This window comes from Ziziphus jujuba, chromosome 8 (assembly GCF_031755915.1).
Source record: "Ziziphus jujuba cultivar Dongzao chromosome 8, ASM3175591v1".
NCBI classification, from domain to species: domain Eukaryota; kingdom Viridiplantae; phylum Streptophyta; class Magnoliopsida; order Rosales; family Rhamnaceae; genus Ziziphus; species Ziziphus jujuba.
Genome location: NC_083386.1, coordinates 29,853,256 through 29,868,356, shown reverse-complemented (window position 1 = coordinate 29,868,356; position 15,101 = coordinate 29,853,256). Strand labels below are relative to the sequence as shown.

The window sequence follows — 15,101 nt, the reverse complement described above, 5'->3', positions numbered from 1 at the left end:
GAACGGGTCATGCAACAGAGGCCTTTAACTACTTGTTGGAGTTTAATTTTCAAAGGAAAAAGGACCAAAGAAGGGGTCATGCAACAAAAACTTTTAATTACTTGTTGACTCCAAAGAAAAATAATAATAGTAAATAATAATTTATATGGTATACTATTGAAAATTATATGTAATTAGACTGGACACACACTTAGCTATTATAACACACACACATGGATAGGGCATACTATACCAAAATTATATAAAATAAAAGTTAAAACTATATGTCTTAAATTTAAAATGAAAACGAAAAAACTTTGGCACTTGTTTCGTCCAAGTTGGAAATAAGTAGAAAATGTGGGTACGTTCAAGGAATGAGCACATGCACATGTAAATTAACAAGTTTTCATAGTAATTTTGATATTACTACATTAAGTTAATATTACACAATAAAAATAAATAAAAAGATAAGTTAAATTAATAATACCATGTATATCAGAAAAAGGCCACATATATTAAAAGAAAGAAAAGAAAAATAGTAGTACAAGGATGAAAACCAAACAAGCTCAAAAAGAGCAACAACAACAAACCCACATCCGGCCTCGTTAAAACCTTATTAAGCGAAACCCTAATGAGGAAAATTTTAATAAGGCAAAAGAGCTCCGGATTTACAAAAGACAGCAAAATGAGAACCAGAGAACACACAAGAAAACATGCAAACACATGATGATGGTATATATGGTAGTGATGGAGGAAACAAAAGACTGCTAACGGTATCTTGATGTGGTACCAGCAACATTTGTAAGTTGTGTGGTTGCAATGGAGATCATTGCTTCATAAATGGAGGAAGATCCAGCGGTTGGATTTCCGAAAATTGAGGACGCCATGAACTTGATAACCAACACGAGTTTCTTCCAGAACTGCTTGAGTTTATGAGAAAGCCCTCCTTGGAATAGTACCAAGTCTTGAATTGTTTCACTTTGATGAGGTCTGGGCATGATGGCATTATGAATATTAAAGTTTTCTCCAGATGCTGCTGCTGCTGCTGCATGAATTAATTGGCTCCTCCAGTTCCGATAAAGCATGTCTTTCAAGCAAGCTAGCTACATGCGAGCAGATTCCACAAGAGGAAACATAAGACCAGCCCTGAACATTGCCTGCTGAAATTTTCTTACTACTACATTTGAGGCATTTCGACGGCACCTTGTTGTAAAGTTTCAGCTTGACACCGTCTTGAACCATGCTGTGCTGAAGCTTCAAACAGCATGGATGCAAGCCGCGTGTTGCGTCACGCGAGTATTGATATTGAAATCCCTCCATCTCCCTCCCACAGGCCTCACAGTATCTGCAGCATCCTGGTCTCTCGAGGAATAGAAGAGAACCTTTCTTGAGAAAAGAGTGGAAAGCAGACCTTGAAGGCGAAGCCCTTGCACATTCCTCATGCAGATGGAAGTTGCTGTACTGCTCGCACTGGAAACACGGCTCAAACCTAGCTCTTTGCATCCGTCGCATGTGTATGGATTCTCAGAACACTTCAATTTCAGAACGTGACCAGGGTGGATTGCATGCTCAATCTCATTCGACTTCATACTTGATTAATTAATTTCATGTATATGTCGGAGAAGTTAAAAAATATTTATATATATATATATATGATAAAAAAAATTCTAAATGGTAGAGATGGAGGATGGAGGATGGAGTAGTATGTGGTACGTTATTGGAATACCCCCTTAATTGGTTCGGAATTTTCAACACGCTAGCCCCTGTTTCTTCCTCGAAACCTATAATACAGTAGCCAACAAATTTTTTTTTTTAATAATTTATTTATTTCTGGTGAACATTTACTGGGTCTTGCAAGACTTGGATATGTGGACCATGGAGAAAGTAGACAATATTTTATACCTATTGCTAAACATTTAAAGAGACAAAAAAATAAAAAAATAAAAGCGTGCAATATTATATATGTATATATATATATATATATATATGGCTTGTTTAATGTGAAAATAAACTCTTCCCTTGCAGTAACTGAATTTTCAGATGAAAAATAGAATATGTTGAAATATTATTGATTTTAAAAATTTAAGCTGATAGAAAATGAATTTTCATTTCATTTATATTTTTTTTTAATACTTTTTTTAAATGTAGATTCGTTTATTTTGGATTTTTCTCTAAATCTGTATATATATGTATATATATATTTTTAGATAGAGTTGTTGAGTCTCGAATCTAAAATCTTTTGGATTTCTCTGTAGTCCAATCATGTGCTTCAGTGTCTTCAACAAACATACCTCTCCTTGTATACTTTTGTAAGAACAATTTTTTTTTTTTTTGAGAGAGAAAAAAAGTATATCTTTTAATTTATTAAATACATCATATATACATGCCTATATCATCACCAAAATAAATCAGTTTAATATTTACTTATTTGGTTTATTTAATTTTTTTTTCGAATTATTCCATTTTGCAAGATATATATATATATATAACTATATTTTCTTCACAATTTTTGACCTAAACTTTTTCCCTCCGCAAAAAATAAAATAAATAAAATACAGAGAAATCAAACAGGCAGTGCGTTACACATTAAAGAAAAATAATGAAATAAAAAAAGAAAAAGAAAAAGAAAAAGAACAAGTCAAAGCTAGGAGATGCATGCATTTTTAGCTTCTTTTCTAGGAAGTATAGAGGGGTTCAGTACTTTTCAAAGTCTAGAATTTATGAGTTTGACAAAAACATGTAACTGTATTCCAGTTCCAACAACACATGCTAATGCTGCCTGTTTATCTAAAAAAAATTAAAATTAAAATTAAACTTAAAAATTAAAAACAAAAAATGCCAAGGAGCTCTATACGCGGTTTTCATGCCCGTTTAATACGTAGGAGTAGGATATTGAAGTACTGAAATTGAAATTAGGATTGGTATTGAAATTGGAAGGTATAAGAATTAATCAAATTTTATATTTGGTGTTAGTTGGACATGATTAATTTTTATATATATAAATTGAATGTAAATTATCATATAATTTATTGATTTTTAAATTAAACAAAATGATTTATATGATATAAGTTTAATATAAAAAACAAATAAGTACTTTTATCTAGTTATTTTTTAAAAAAATTTATCTAATTAATATATAAAATCTTTAATATCAATTAGCAAAATTATATATATATTAATATAGACATCCATCAAAAGGAGAAAAGGAGAAGAATGGAGAAACAAAAGTAAAAAATAAAAAAAAAATGAAAAGCAAATTAAAAAAAATATAGCAGAGAAAGAAATTCAAAGATAAGAAGAGAAAAAAATTAAACTAGAATTGATGCCCAAAAAAAAAAAAAAACAAAGATTAAAAAAAGAAAAGAACAAAGACTGAGGAAAAAAAAGACTAAAAAGAAGAAAAACAAAGGAAAGAGAAGATTATATTTAAAAAAAAAATGGAAGACAAAAATTTAAAAAAATATTCCTACCATATTTGAATAAATTTAGATTATATTAAAAATAAAGAAAGATAAAAAATATATATATTCTTATTATATTTTCATAAATTTAGATTTAGATGGATTATATTATCATACAGTAAAAAAATATAAAAATAAACATATAATTAATTTTATAAAATTTGAAAATTTTTAAAACTAAAGATATTTTAAAAACGTTAAACCTGATTCTTTATTTAATATTTTTATCAAATATATATAAATATGAATAACTGTTCTTTTTGTATTTTTTTTATTTTTATGAATTGCTATTCTTATTTTATTTGGAATAGTCTTTTTCTATATCAAATGTGCCCTAAATGTATAAATCTAAGCCGGCATGAGATATATGCTTGTTTCAAGAAGTCTTTAACATATGGTTGAATAAAAATATGTAGAAGAGAATCATACGAAATATCTGTTCTCACAACTCTTTATTAAGCCTGGCATGCATATGCATTCCTCGTTCATAAAGCACACGATCATGGTGAGATATATATATATATATATATAGGAAAGCATATCGTAAGGAGATGATGGTTTTGATCTCTATAAGAAAACCATCAAACTTATTTTCTTTCTATTTCTAATAGAAGCAACCATCAACGCAAGCTATGGGGAAAAAAAGAGTCCAAAATATTATGCATTCCTAGCAAAAAACAAGCACTTCTGGACTTGAAGCACGATTTTGTGGATTCTTCAAACAGGCTCTTATCTTGGGACACCGAAGAGGATTGCTGCAGATGGGAAGGAGTTTTTTGCGACAATCATACTGGCTATGTCATAGAGCTCTCTACCTTGCAAATGATATCACTGCAAATGGTACGTTACGGAGCAAGATAAACCCTTCACTGCTAACCTTGAAGCATCTCATTCACTTACATTTAAGCTTCAAGGATTTTGGAGGGATTGGGATTCCTACGTTCTAAGGCTTCCTTGTAAGTTTAATATATCTTAACCTCTCAGATGCAAAATTCGAGGGACCAATTCTTTACCAACTGGGAATCTCTCGAATTTGCGTTATCTTGATATTCAAAGTTCACACTTATACTATGAGCCTTCTTATATGTGGAGGATCTTCATTGGCTATCATCACTTTCTTCACTAGAATTGTTGGATCTGAGCTATGCCAACCTTATTAAAGGTCTAATCATTGGTTGCCAATCATAAATAAAATCCCTTCTTCGTTAGAGTTGTACTTAACCTCGTGTGGACATGGTCATATTTCTTCTCTGTCTCATATCAATTTCACTTCCCTTTCCATCCTTGACATTTCATCCAACAATTTCAATTCATCTGTACCAAACTGGGTTTTCAGTAGTCTTAATAATCTTGTTGAACTTCATCTAGGCTCAAATAAATTTGAAGGTCCATTTCCCAATGGTTCTTGGAGCTTGAATTCTCTCATAATGCTTGATGCTTTTAGATATCATATTCATTCTTCTATCCCAAATGGGTTGTTTAGTCTTGGTAGTCTAGAGTATCTTTACCTGGAAGATAATGATCTTAGAGCTCCAATTCCATGTGGCTTTCAAAACATGCATCTGGAATTGTTGATAATGATTTTGATTCTATAAGTATTCCCAATTGATTTTATGGGTTATCCAATCTCGAAACCCTCAAACTTAATGCGAATAACTTTCAAGGTGTCACCTCTAGTGCTATTGAAAACTTGACCTCTATTATTGAACCTGACTTGTCAAATGATGCACTTGAAGGACAATTACCCAGATCAGTGGGAAAACTCTGCAATTTGAAGGTCCTTTACTTGGAAAACAACAAATTTGTTGGAATGATTTCAGAAGCTTTTGAGAGCTCAATAGGTGCCTTTCAAATAGTTCTTTAAGGTTAATGGATTTGGGTGGACATTCCTTTTATGGAAAAATGACAGAGCAAATTGGAGAATTCAAAACCCTTGTAGCGTTAGATTTTTTAGGAACCAAATCTATGGGTCTCTTCCAAAAAGCCTTGGTTGGCTAACAAACTTAGAACTGCTTTATATGTATTCCAATCTTTTGGAAGGTGTTGTCTCTGAAGTTCACTTTTCAAATCTCACAGATTTGTGTGAATTACTTGCTTATGACAATTCAGTGACTCTAAGTGTAAGTCCTGATTGGGTTGCCGCTTTCCAACTGTTAGTAGTGGACTTAAGGTCTTGGACCTTGGGCCCCACCTTTCCAATGTGGCTCAGAACACAAAGTGACTATTATAGAATGGACCTTTCAAGCACTGGGATTTCAGACAAAATGCCCATTTGGTTTTGGAACCTGTCTTCTGATTTTCTCTACATGAACGTTTCTCATAAACAAATCTATGGGGAAATTCCTGATCTTCTTCATATCCAACATTCCTCAATGATATATTTGGGTTCCAACAGGTTCAATCGTCCATTACCTCGTATCTCTTCTACTGTAATGGAACTAGACATTTCCAACAATTCCTTCTATGGAAACATTTCTCGCTTGCTATGCCACTCAGTAGATGCACCAAACAGTTTGACCATTCTTCACCTTGGAGAAAATCTTTTATCCGGAAAAATTCATAATTGTTGGATGGATTGGGCATTGTTGGAGGTCATAAAGTTGGGGAACAACAATTTGACAGGAGAAATTCCAAGCTCCATGGGAACGTTGCTTCGCATATGATCATTGCACTTGCACAGCAATAGTCTCTATGGATAAATGCCTAAATCTCTTCAATATTGCACAAAGTTGGTAGCTCTTGATCTTGGTCTAAACCATTTCACAGGAAGCATACCAACTTGTATTAAAATTAATTTGCAAAATCTAATAGTTCTTGGCCTTCGTTGGAACAAGTTCAATGGTCATATTCCTTTGGAGCTCTGTCAGCTTAGCGCTCTTCAAATCATAGATTTTGCTGACAACAATTTATCCGGGAATATACCGAGTTGCTTTAATAATTTCGAGGCCATGTCCACCAGACATGAATTAAACATGCCCATGTTCTATTCCTCCTAGGTTGGTGAATTCTTGGAGAATGCATTTGTGGTAACAAAAGGGAGAGAGCATCAATATAGCATCGTTCTAACACTATTTTCTAGCTTGGATCTTTCTTTGAACAACTTGTCTGGAAAAATCCCACATCAAATTGCAACACTTTTGAGATTATTATCACTGAACCTGTCAGGAAACCATTTGGAAGCAAACATTCCATACCAATTCGGAAACATGATGTCAATGGAATCCCTTGATCTCTCAAGAAATCATCTTTATGATGAAATCCCTCCGAGCTTTTCAAGTTTAACTTTCTTGAGTTACTTGAACTTGTCGTATAATAAGCTATATGGTAACATTCCATAAAGCACCCAACTTCAGAGCTTTGATGTTTCTAGCTTTATTGGCAATGAACTTTGTGGAGCTCCATTGACCAAGGATTGCTGAATGGAGGAGACATTACCAGGCGCAGGAAAAGGAGAAAAAGATGGGGTTGCTAATAATTTAATGGAATGGTTTCGTTTAGGCATGTTATCAGGTTTTACATTAAGCTTTTGGGTTGTTATCATTCCATTGTCGGTCTACAGGACCTGGAGACGAGCTTATTATTCTTTTCTTGGTTCCTTATACTACAAGATTTCTAGATTGTTTTAGCACGGTTAGAGTTTAAAATTTAAGTTCACTATGTTTGGAATCTCTCTCTCTCTCTCTCTCTCTCTATATATATATATATATATATATATATGTATTATATAATAAACAATAATTTTATGAAGTGTAAATTAACCAAATTCATTAGACTATAAAATTGAATAATTAAAAACCAATTAATATCTCGAGCTCTTACCTCGGACATCCTTGGCAATAATAGCACAATGACAAGGCTACACCGATCCTGATTTTGGTACTATCAAAATTCATCTTCATATTAGGAATGGAATTGTTTTAATTGTATAGCGTTTGTTTTATCACTGGAATCAAACGAAAGCAGATAATAATAATAATAATAATAATAAAAATCCTTTAACTGGTCACTATAGAAGAACCAAAAAAAATGGTCGCTGTAGATTAGCAAAATAAGTTGCCACTTCTATATAACCATTGTTTATATTTCAGATGTATAATTTTTTTTGGGTTTTTACGAGGATGTACAGCTTATATTTGGACATTAGATTGATAAGCCCAAAGAATATGAAGAAATAAGTCCGGGCTTTTTTTGGATAAGCCCAAAGAATGAAAAACAGAATCTGCCCAAACCGAATATTTAATCCAATTATTTAATGGTGGAGATATTAAATAAAGAATAGCACGTGGACCATGTTTGTTAGCTTAGGTGGCCGGTGAATCGTGACTCGGAGAAACTCGTCCGAGTCAAAGTTGAAGGATCACACACCCACACCACACAGCCAATCTCTCTCTCTCTCTCTCTCTCTCACAGTCTGCTAAATGCTAAATCCACGCACGCGCTCTCTCTCTCTCTCTCTCTCTCTCTCTCTCTCTCCAAACCAACCCCTCAAAGAGACTTCACACGCCCAGATAGACTATCCGCTTTTCCTTATTGTCTTTCTTTTTTTTTTTAAAAAAAAAAAAATTAATTCCCACAGAAAGAGAAAAAATACAAACAAACCAAACCAAACCAAACAGAGTCTTCTGGAGAGAGAAAAAAACTAAATCCAAAATTTCCCCCAAACTTTTTTTTTTTAAAAAGAAAATTTCCTTATTAGAGAGATGAAAAATCCCCATTTTTGAATGGAAACCCTAGCCCTAACCCGATTTCACCCTTTCGGATCCTCCATATTAGGTCACTTTCGGATCCTCCGTTCTTTCTTATTCTTTGCCGGAGGCTGACTCACCGCCGACCAAGTTTATATAAACATATATATATATATATATATATAGAGTGAGGGAGAGTGCTTGTGTTTTTTGCGCGTGTTATGGGGAGTACGGAATCAGGTACGGCAGATTTCAGCGTGGGATCGATCGTGTGGGTGCGGAGGAGGAACGGTTCCTGGTGGCCGGGGAAGATTGTGGGCCCGGAAGAGCTCTCGGCTTCTCATCTCACATCGCCTCGCTCTGGGACTCCCGTCAAGCTCCTCGGCAGGGAAGATGCCAGTGTGTATGTCTCTCTCTCTCTCTCTCTCTCTCTCTGTTTTTCAATATCTCCCCCCATTATCTCGTTTTGGGGGTCAATTTCTCGTTTTTTCTTTAATGCTTCTTTGTTAACCCCTTTGCCTGAAGACTAGACCATTGGCAAATTCTTAGAACCATATATTGAAACAGAGCACACAGATAGAATCATGTGTAAAACCAACTTCAAGAGTGCTGTGAAGGATAAAAGAGTAGATGAGCTTCAAACTTGCAATATAGCCACACTCAATGCTTATAATTGAAATAAAATTCTAGATACATGGTAATTAAGCTCCTTTATGTTTACCTTGATGTTTAAGAAATGATTTAGTCTATAGGCAATCAAAACCCAAAACAAAACCAAAATGATATTTAGTGATTTATTTTCTTTTGTTTTGTTTGTTGCACAAGTTGTATGATAAAGAGGACAAAGGCATTTTGTCTGTTGTGGTGTCTTGTTTCCATTAGAGGTTTTTTTTGCATTTATGTTTGTCAGGTATATTGTTGTTCTTCTGGTTTTTAGAATGGGATAGTTGTTGATTGCAGTTGCTGATTATACGTTCTATGCAGCTGGTTATGTTTTAATCTATCTCTTTTTGTAAGATTTTATTTTATTTTATCTTATTTTTTTGTGATATGTGTATATATATATATATATATATTTTTTTTTTTTTACAGGGATTGGTACAATTTAGAGAAATCCAAGCGAGTGAAGGCATTTCGATGTGGTGAGTTTGATGATTGTATTGAAAGGGCTGAATCATCACAGGGCATGCCAATAAAGAAGAGAGAGAAATATGCACGTCGAGAAGATGCTATTCTTCATGCACTTGAACTTGAGAAGCAACTGATGAAGAAACAAGGAAAGTTAGGTATAGCTTCTGATCGTGTGAACAGTAAATCATATGGTGCTGTGAAAAGAGGGTTAGTTACAGCTTCAGAAAGTTTGGGAAATGATAATGTAAAACTTGGAAATTCCAAACAAACCCAGTTTGCTAAAAGAGTAGATGTGTCCCATAAGAATGAGAGTTTAGACAGTCCTTTGCTTTCCCAAAAATCCAAAGAGGGAAATCAACTGAGCGGGGAAGAGGATCATTCTGAAGCCATACCTCGGATGAGAGGCTTGCAGGACTTTGGGCTTAGGATTGCCCCTTCAAAGCGAAGGCTTTCATCTTCTGTTGCTTCAAATGGTTCTCGGAAACCAACAGTTGAGACTAGTGCTCAGGCTCTTTATGATGGTCTTGAAATGGGAAGTGCAAGTCCTGTGAATGGTAAACATTCTTTAGACAAAAGGAAAAGGTCACATGAGGAATTGAGTGAGGAACTTTTGGTCAAGAGACGTGACAAGCGCCGCCCTCTTGTCCAAGTTTTGCAGAGTAGTGCAAAATTAGAAGTCCCTCATTCCTTGCAACCTGACAATGCTACTGTTTCTACTTCTATTTCAGGAGCGGAGCAAATGGGAGTAATTTGCAGAGCAAAGAGGAGCAGATGTGTATACTTGCCAGCTGAGTCTAGTGAATCCTTGGATTATAAAGCAATTACTCAAAATGACATTGATCTGACATCTTCCCAGATGGGAGTGAATCTACATCCAGATTCATTGATTGAGGATGCCATTTCTGGTTCAACAGAAGATGAATCGGATACTTCTGAAACTGATTCTTCTGATGAGTCTGATTCCTCCGACACGGAACGAGATATGGCTGATGAAATGGCTGTACTTTCAGGTTGAGTTTCTACTGTTATTTCTTTCGAGACCATTTTTTCAGTCTAGTATATTTTGATGATTTAATGTTGTTTTAAAGCTCTTCTAAAATTGTTGATGTCCGTATAAGTTAGAACTATGAAGATGCAATGACTTTGAGAAAAGTGCACACTTTGTTGTTCTAATAACCTTTTTCTTTTGGTTGAATTCATGGGGCCTCATCTTTCTTTGTGGTTAGAGGAAGTCATTTCTTTGTACATAACGCCTATCAAATGGTCTGTAATCTAACTGGAGTTAGATAGCGATTCTTTACCTTGTGAAGTATTCTCAATTTGAGTAATATCTTTCAAGTATGGTGCCTGTTTTTGCTTTTTTCTTAGAAGTCACAGAAGAAAGTCGTCTAGTTCAGATCCATGACATCAGAGAGCTTTTAAAGCTAATGTTGCAAATCTTAAGTATTTAGTTTGGTAGTTCAAGGATTTTTATTTATTTATTTATTTTTTTGGTTAAAGTATATGACACTATTCTGACAAGCTTAAGTTTTAGGAACGATGTCTCTTAACATAGCATCGCAGTTTAGGTTGTTAGTAAGTTTCTCAAATCCTGGTGATCCATTTTTCTTAATTATTATGCAACTCAAGCAAATTGTTTACTGAGCTTTGATCACTTTGCTGTTTTATTTCTTCTTTAGCTTCTGATGTTCAATCTTTAATGCTCGTATTTTAGATACCTAAAATTGCTTCTTGGTTTCCTTAAACAAGCAAATGGAGAATACTCTTCTCCTTCTAAAAAAATCTCAACATTTTATAATGCAAATTAGAAAAGATCAAAGTTCCATTAAGTGTTTCTTAAATTCCAAATTTGTATCTATAATTATAGTTTGACTATTGTGGTTGACACAAATTTCATTTGTGCATCTAATCTTGACTGCTGGACTGTGATGTGATATGATTTAAGTTTCACATCTTACCCCATGCGATGGATTTAGTTGGTGAGATTTTTCCTGCTGATTTATGGGTTCTCATCATAGAACATGCCTGTGTTCATAAAAGTTCTAAATTTAGGGACGGCTACATTGAATTTACCGACTTATAGATTAGATACTGGGTATGAATGCAACCTTTTGTATGTTTATGTGCTAGGAAACTTAATTTTTAGACATTCATGTAGGGGATGACAGGCAAATTTACTGACATGCATGGTTCAAGGAATTCTTGTCTTTTGTAATTAAAGGATGTGGATTTACGGGTCTACATGTGTTAAATTTCTATGCCAAATCTTTGAAGTAATTGGAAGATGTCGGTGTCTTGGTAGCAAAGCATTATGGTCTTTTAGCTGCAGTTAATTCAATATTCTAGTATAGTCAGATATTTCACCCCATATGTGTTATGTCTGTGGACCTTTGTTGTAGGGCTTTGTTCTTCCTTCTCCAATACCCCCCTCTCTCTATCTACATGTTGTTAGGATTTAGGAGCCGCTGGTGGATTTCAACTCTGAAGATCATTATTTCAGAATAGGTTTATGAATGTATCCTCATAACGAAAAACAACATATTGTTAAGCATTGGAGATATGAACCAAGATAACTCCTTGCTCTTCTTGTGGATGGTGTTTTTTCTTTTTGTTCTCTGCTATAGTTAACAGTTGAAGTATTTGCTATCATTACTTATTCCTTCTTTTCTTGTTGTGTCAATGCGTACTTGGCTTATTTGGTTGATGATCCTTGTTATTCTTTTTATTAGTTAGTCAAGCGCTGGTTGGTTTCCAGGAAAAAAAAAGAAAAAAAAAAAAAAAATCACCATGCCTTGTCCTTCTCGAATTTATTATTTGTTTGTTTTTTTGGAATCAACTTGTTATATTTGCGTTAGAGTCGTTCTAGGCTTTAGTATGGATTACAACATTGGTAATCTTCTATATGATTGCCTTATTTTTAAGACCTTTCTGAAGACCTGCCTAATTATTCTCTCTGCTATCATATCTTGGCTGTTCAGATGCTGCTGTACCTACAGATCCAGAAATGAGTTCTTTTGGGAGGTACGAAGCACAAGAACTTGGAAGCATGGGCAGTGATGAGCCTGATGAGTCAGTACTTTCTGGTGACATTTCTCATCCCTATAATCAAGATCTTGTATCTGCTAATGAGGCGGTGTCCAAATGGCAATTGAAAGGGAAAAGGAATACTCGGAATCTTACAAAAAGGCCTGTAGATGGATATTTGGAAGAAAAAGCTAGTCCTTTTATCTTTAAGGTAAGTCAGAGTTTTCAGTGTTCTTAGAAATAATGATTTTAATGGAAGTCCTTATGAAGCTGATATGAATGTGTAGGATTTTAGGACAGAAATTGTTGGACTGGAGAATGGGTACTCTACATCCAGATCTGGATTCAGTGGTCGAAGCAGCATTGGCTGTAATATGATGGATTGGGACGACTGGAGATGGGATGATCAGCTTGCTTTGAAAGGATATTGGGACATGAACAGAGATCGCTTTGATCCACTTTATGATGGCCGTCGTGGTGGGAGGTCAAGATCAATGTTGATAGATGTGGATTTGAAAGTCCAAGCAAGTTATCAAAAAGAGCCTGTTCCTATTGTTTCTCTGATGAGTAAGTTAAATGGAAAGGCAATCATAGGGCATCCGATCCAAATTGAAGCCTTGGAAGATGGTTCATCTGGTGATCTCCTTCCAACAATTGACGATTTTGGCAATGATGGGATTGACAATGATGGAAACACAGCTCTTCCCCAAGCATGGAGGACGGCAAGGAGGACAGCGAATGTTCGGGTCCCTCGCCCTCATTTATCATCGTCGGCACTGGACGGTGACGAGGCTGCTTATGGCCTTCCCTTTTTAGATCGAGAAAGTAAACCACCATTCAAGAGATCAAATCTTGGGAGTTCAAGTCACAAGGCAGGCTTGGGAAAGAGAACCAGCCCTGCCCTTAACAATTCTGGGGCATCATCTGAGAATAGTAGGAAGTTTCAGAAAAAGACATCGTCAAAGAAAGTAAGCTGGTCATCTAGCCAGATGGCCCAGAAAACCAGGACTTTGTCTTCAATTGCTGTTGACAAGAATTTTAGTAGTAAGTCAACAACACATGATGATAGTGGTAGTAGTCAAACGAAAATGAAAATGAATGGCCTGATCAAACCTGAGTCTTCTGGGCCACCAACAGTAGCATGCATACCTGTGAAATTAGTATTCAGTAGGTTACTTGAGAAGATAAATAGGCCGCCAATTAAAGCAGCTAGTAGTACTGCAGCTTTGTTGAATAGTGATGTGGAGAGAAATCCATGATAGATTTTACATGTAAATTCTTATATGGGGAACAATAAATTTTATACTGCTAGAGCATTATCATTTTATTGCTAATATTTTTCTTCTTTCCGGACAAAGCTATAGCTATATTCCTCTCTCCAATCCTTTTAGGTCTTTTTGAATAATAAAGATGAAGCAGGTAAACCGAGGAAGAAGAAGAAGCCACAGGAAGCCGTGTACAGTGAACATAGACGTTGTTGGTCAAAATTCAGGAAGATTTTAAGGAAGAAAAGCTCATGGTGGAGGTCAGGATGAGGTAGATGTGTTATTATGGTACTCCCAACTCCTTAAATGGATGAAGTAGTTGTCTGTAATATTTATAACTTGTAACATGTTTCTTTTAAAACTATTATTATTATTGTTATTATCTGAAAAAATAGATAATTTAAATTTGAGTGTAATGTTGTAAATTAGTGTCATTTACTAAATAGAACAAACACATGAAAAATATTAAAAACGTTACTTTGGAAAATTTGTACCAATCAATTTTTAATTTGTATTAAAAATTATGAATCAAATAAGTGTAAAAAAGAAAAAAATTTTAAATAATAAAATACAACGATCAGAAAACTGATTAAATAATCGAATGGGCCATATATCTGCAACACTTATTTTGCTTGGTGTTTATTTGAATTGCAGAGGCTTGCCATACAAATGTATTTGCACCTGTAGAACCAAAAAAAAAAAAAAAAAAAAAAAAAAAAAGAAATCTTCACATTTGTTTATTTTCTGGTATCCAAGTCCAACCATCTCATAAAGTAATTATTTTTCGCAAGAAATCAATGCAATTAATACATCTATGCACTTATTTTTTAAATTGAACTTTTTGTACTTTATTTTTCATTTAAGATAATTAAATTTTTTTTATTTATGAAATATTGTTTGTTATATTATACATACTTGTGAATCCATCCATTAAAAAAAAAAAAAAAAAAAAGACAGAAAGAAAGAAATAAAGAAAGAAATACTTATGAAATTATTTGTTTTTTAAATATTATGCTAATAGCATTACCAATATTATGCAAAGCAACCAAGTGATTATACACAGATGGACAGATATCAAATGTTTAAACCACACACCAGTACCACCAGTAATGGCCATTCTCCAAGAATTTTTTATTTTATTTTATTTTTTAAATCAGCTCACGCCATCAAATCTTACAATTTAGAAACCTTCTTTTTAGAAGAGACGTAATATAACGTTTGAATAAATTGATTTCATCAGTATGTAATTTGCTTCCAAATGAATAAGCCATCTTCATACTTTTTTTTTTTTTTCCCTCTTAATTACAATTTATGAGAAAAGGAGATTTTTATCTAGGTTTAAGTTTATAACTTGGTTTTAAAAATATATTTTTAATGGTTTTACTACTATACCAAATTTATGAAGATATCCATTTTTATACTTTTTATTTTTTATCATATACAGTAATTTTCTCCTACCGTATCTATGAATATATCCATTATTATACTTTTTTTTTAATCATTTATAATAAATTTATCATATTTTGATGTTTTAAATATATAACCTCCCAAACATA

The 15,101-nt window shown here is 33.9% G+C and overlaps 3 protein-coding genes across 5 annotated transcripts; 2 read left to right on the top strand and 1 right to left on the bottom strand.

Annotated features, from left to right (window-relative positions):
* Positions 1-746: 746 nt before the first annotated feature.
* LOC112491042 (uncharacterized) lies at positions 747-1,568 on the bottom strand. The gene is made up of 2 exons (XM_025072004.1): positions 1,242-1,568; positions 747-1,082 (listed from the first exon to the last, which is right to left on the bottom strand). The coding sequence occupies exons 1-2, from the start codon at positions 1,566-1,568 to the stop codon at positions 747-749; spliced, it is 663 nt and encodes a 220-aa protein (XP_024927772.1).
* Positions 1,569-4,201: 2,633 nt separating this feature from the next.
* LOC107414817 (receptor-like protein EIX1) lies at positions 4,202-6,103 on the top strand. Its single transcript, XM_016023013.3, has 4 exons — positions 4,202-4,280; positions 4,809-4,928; positions 5,105-5,281; positions 5,481-6,103. The coding sequence occupies exons 1-4, from the start codon at positions 4,202-4,204 to the stop codon at positions 6,101-6,103; spliced, it is 999 nt and encodes a 332-aa protein (XP_015878499.3).
* A 1,762-nt stretch (positions 6,104-7,865) lies between these two features.
* On the top strand, positions 7,866-13,955 carry LOC107414880 (uncharacterized protein At1g51745). Of its 3 annotated transcripts, none has more exons than XM_016023085.4 (5): positions 7,866-8,528; positions 9,218-9,810; positions 9,985-10,266; positions 12,235-12,491; positions 12,568-13,955. In XM_016023085.4, exons 1-5 carry the CDS (start codon positions 8,347-8,349, stop codon positions 13,537-13,539), a joined length of 2,286 nt encoding a protein of 761 aa, XP_015878571.1. In that variant the 5' UTR covers positions 7,866-8,346; the 3' UTR covers positions 13,540-13,955. The 3 variants fall into 3 exon arrangements, with proteins under 3 accessions (XP_015878571.1, XP_015878570.1, XP_015878573.1); XM_016023087.4 differs by having other exon boundaries at positions 7,867-8,528; positions 9,218-9,411; XM_016023084.4 differs by having other exon boundaries at positions 9,218-10,266.
* The last annotated feature ends 1,146 nt before the right edge of the window (positions 13,956-15,101 follow it).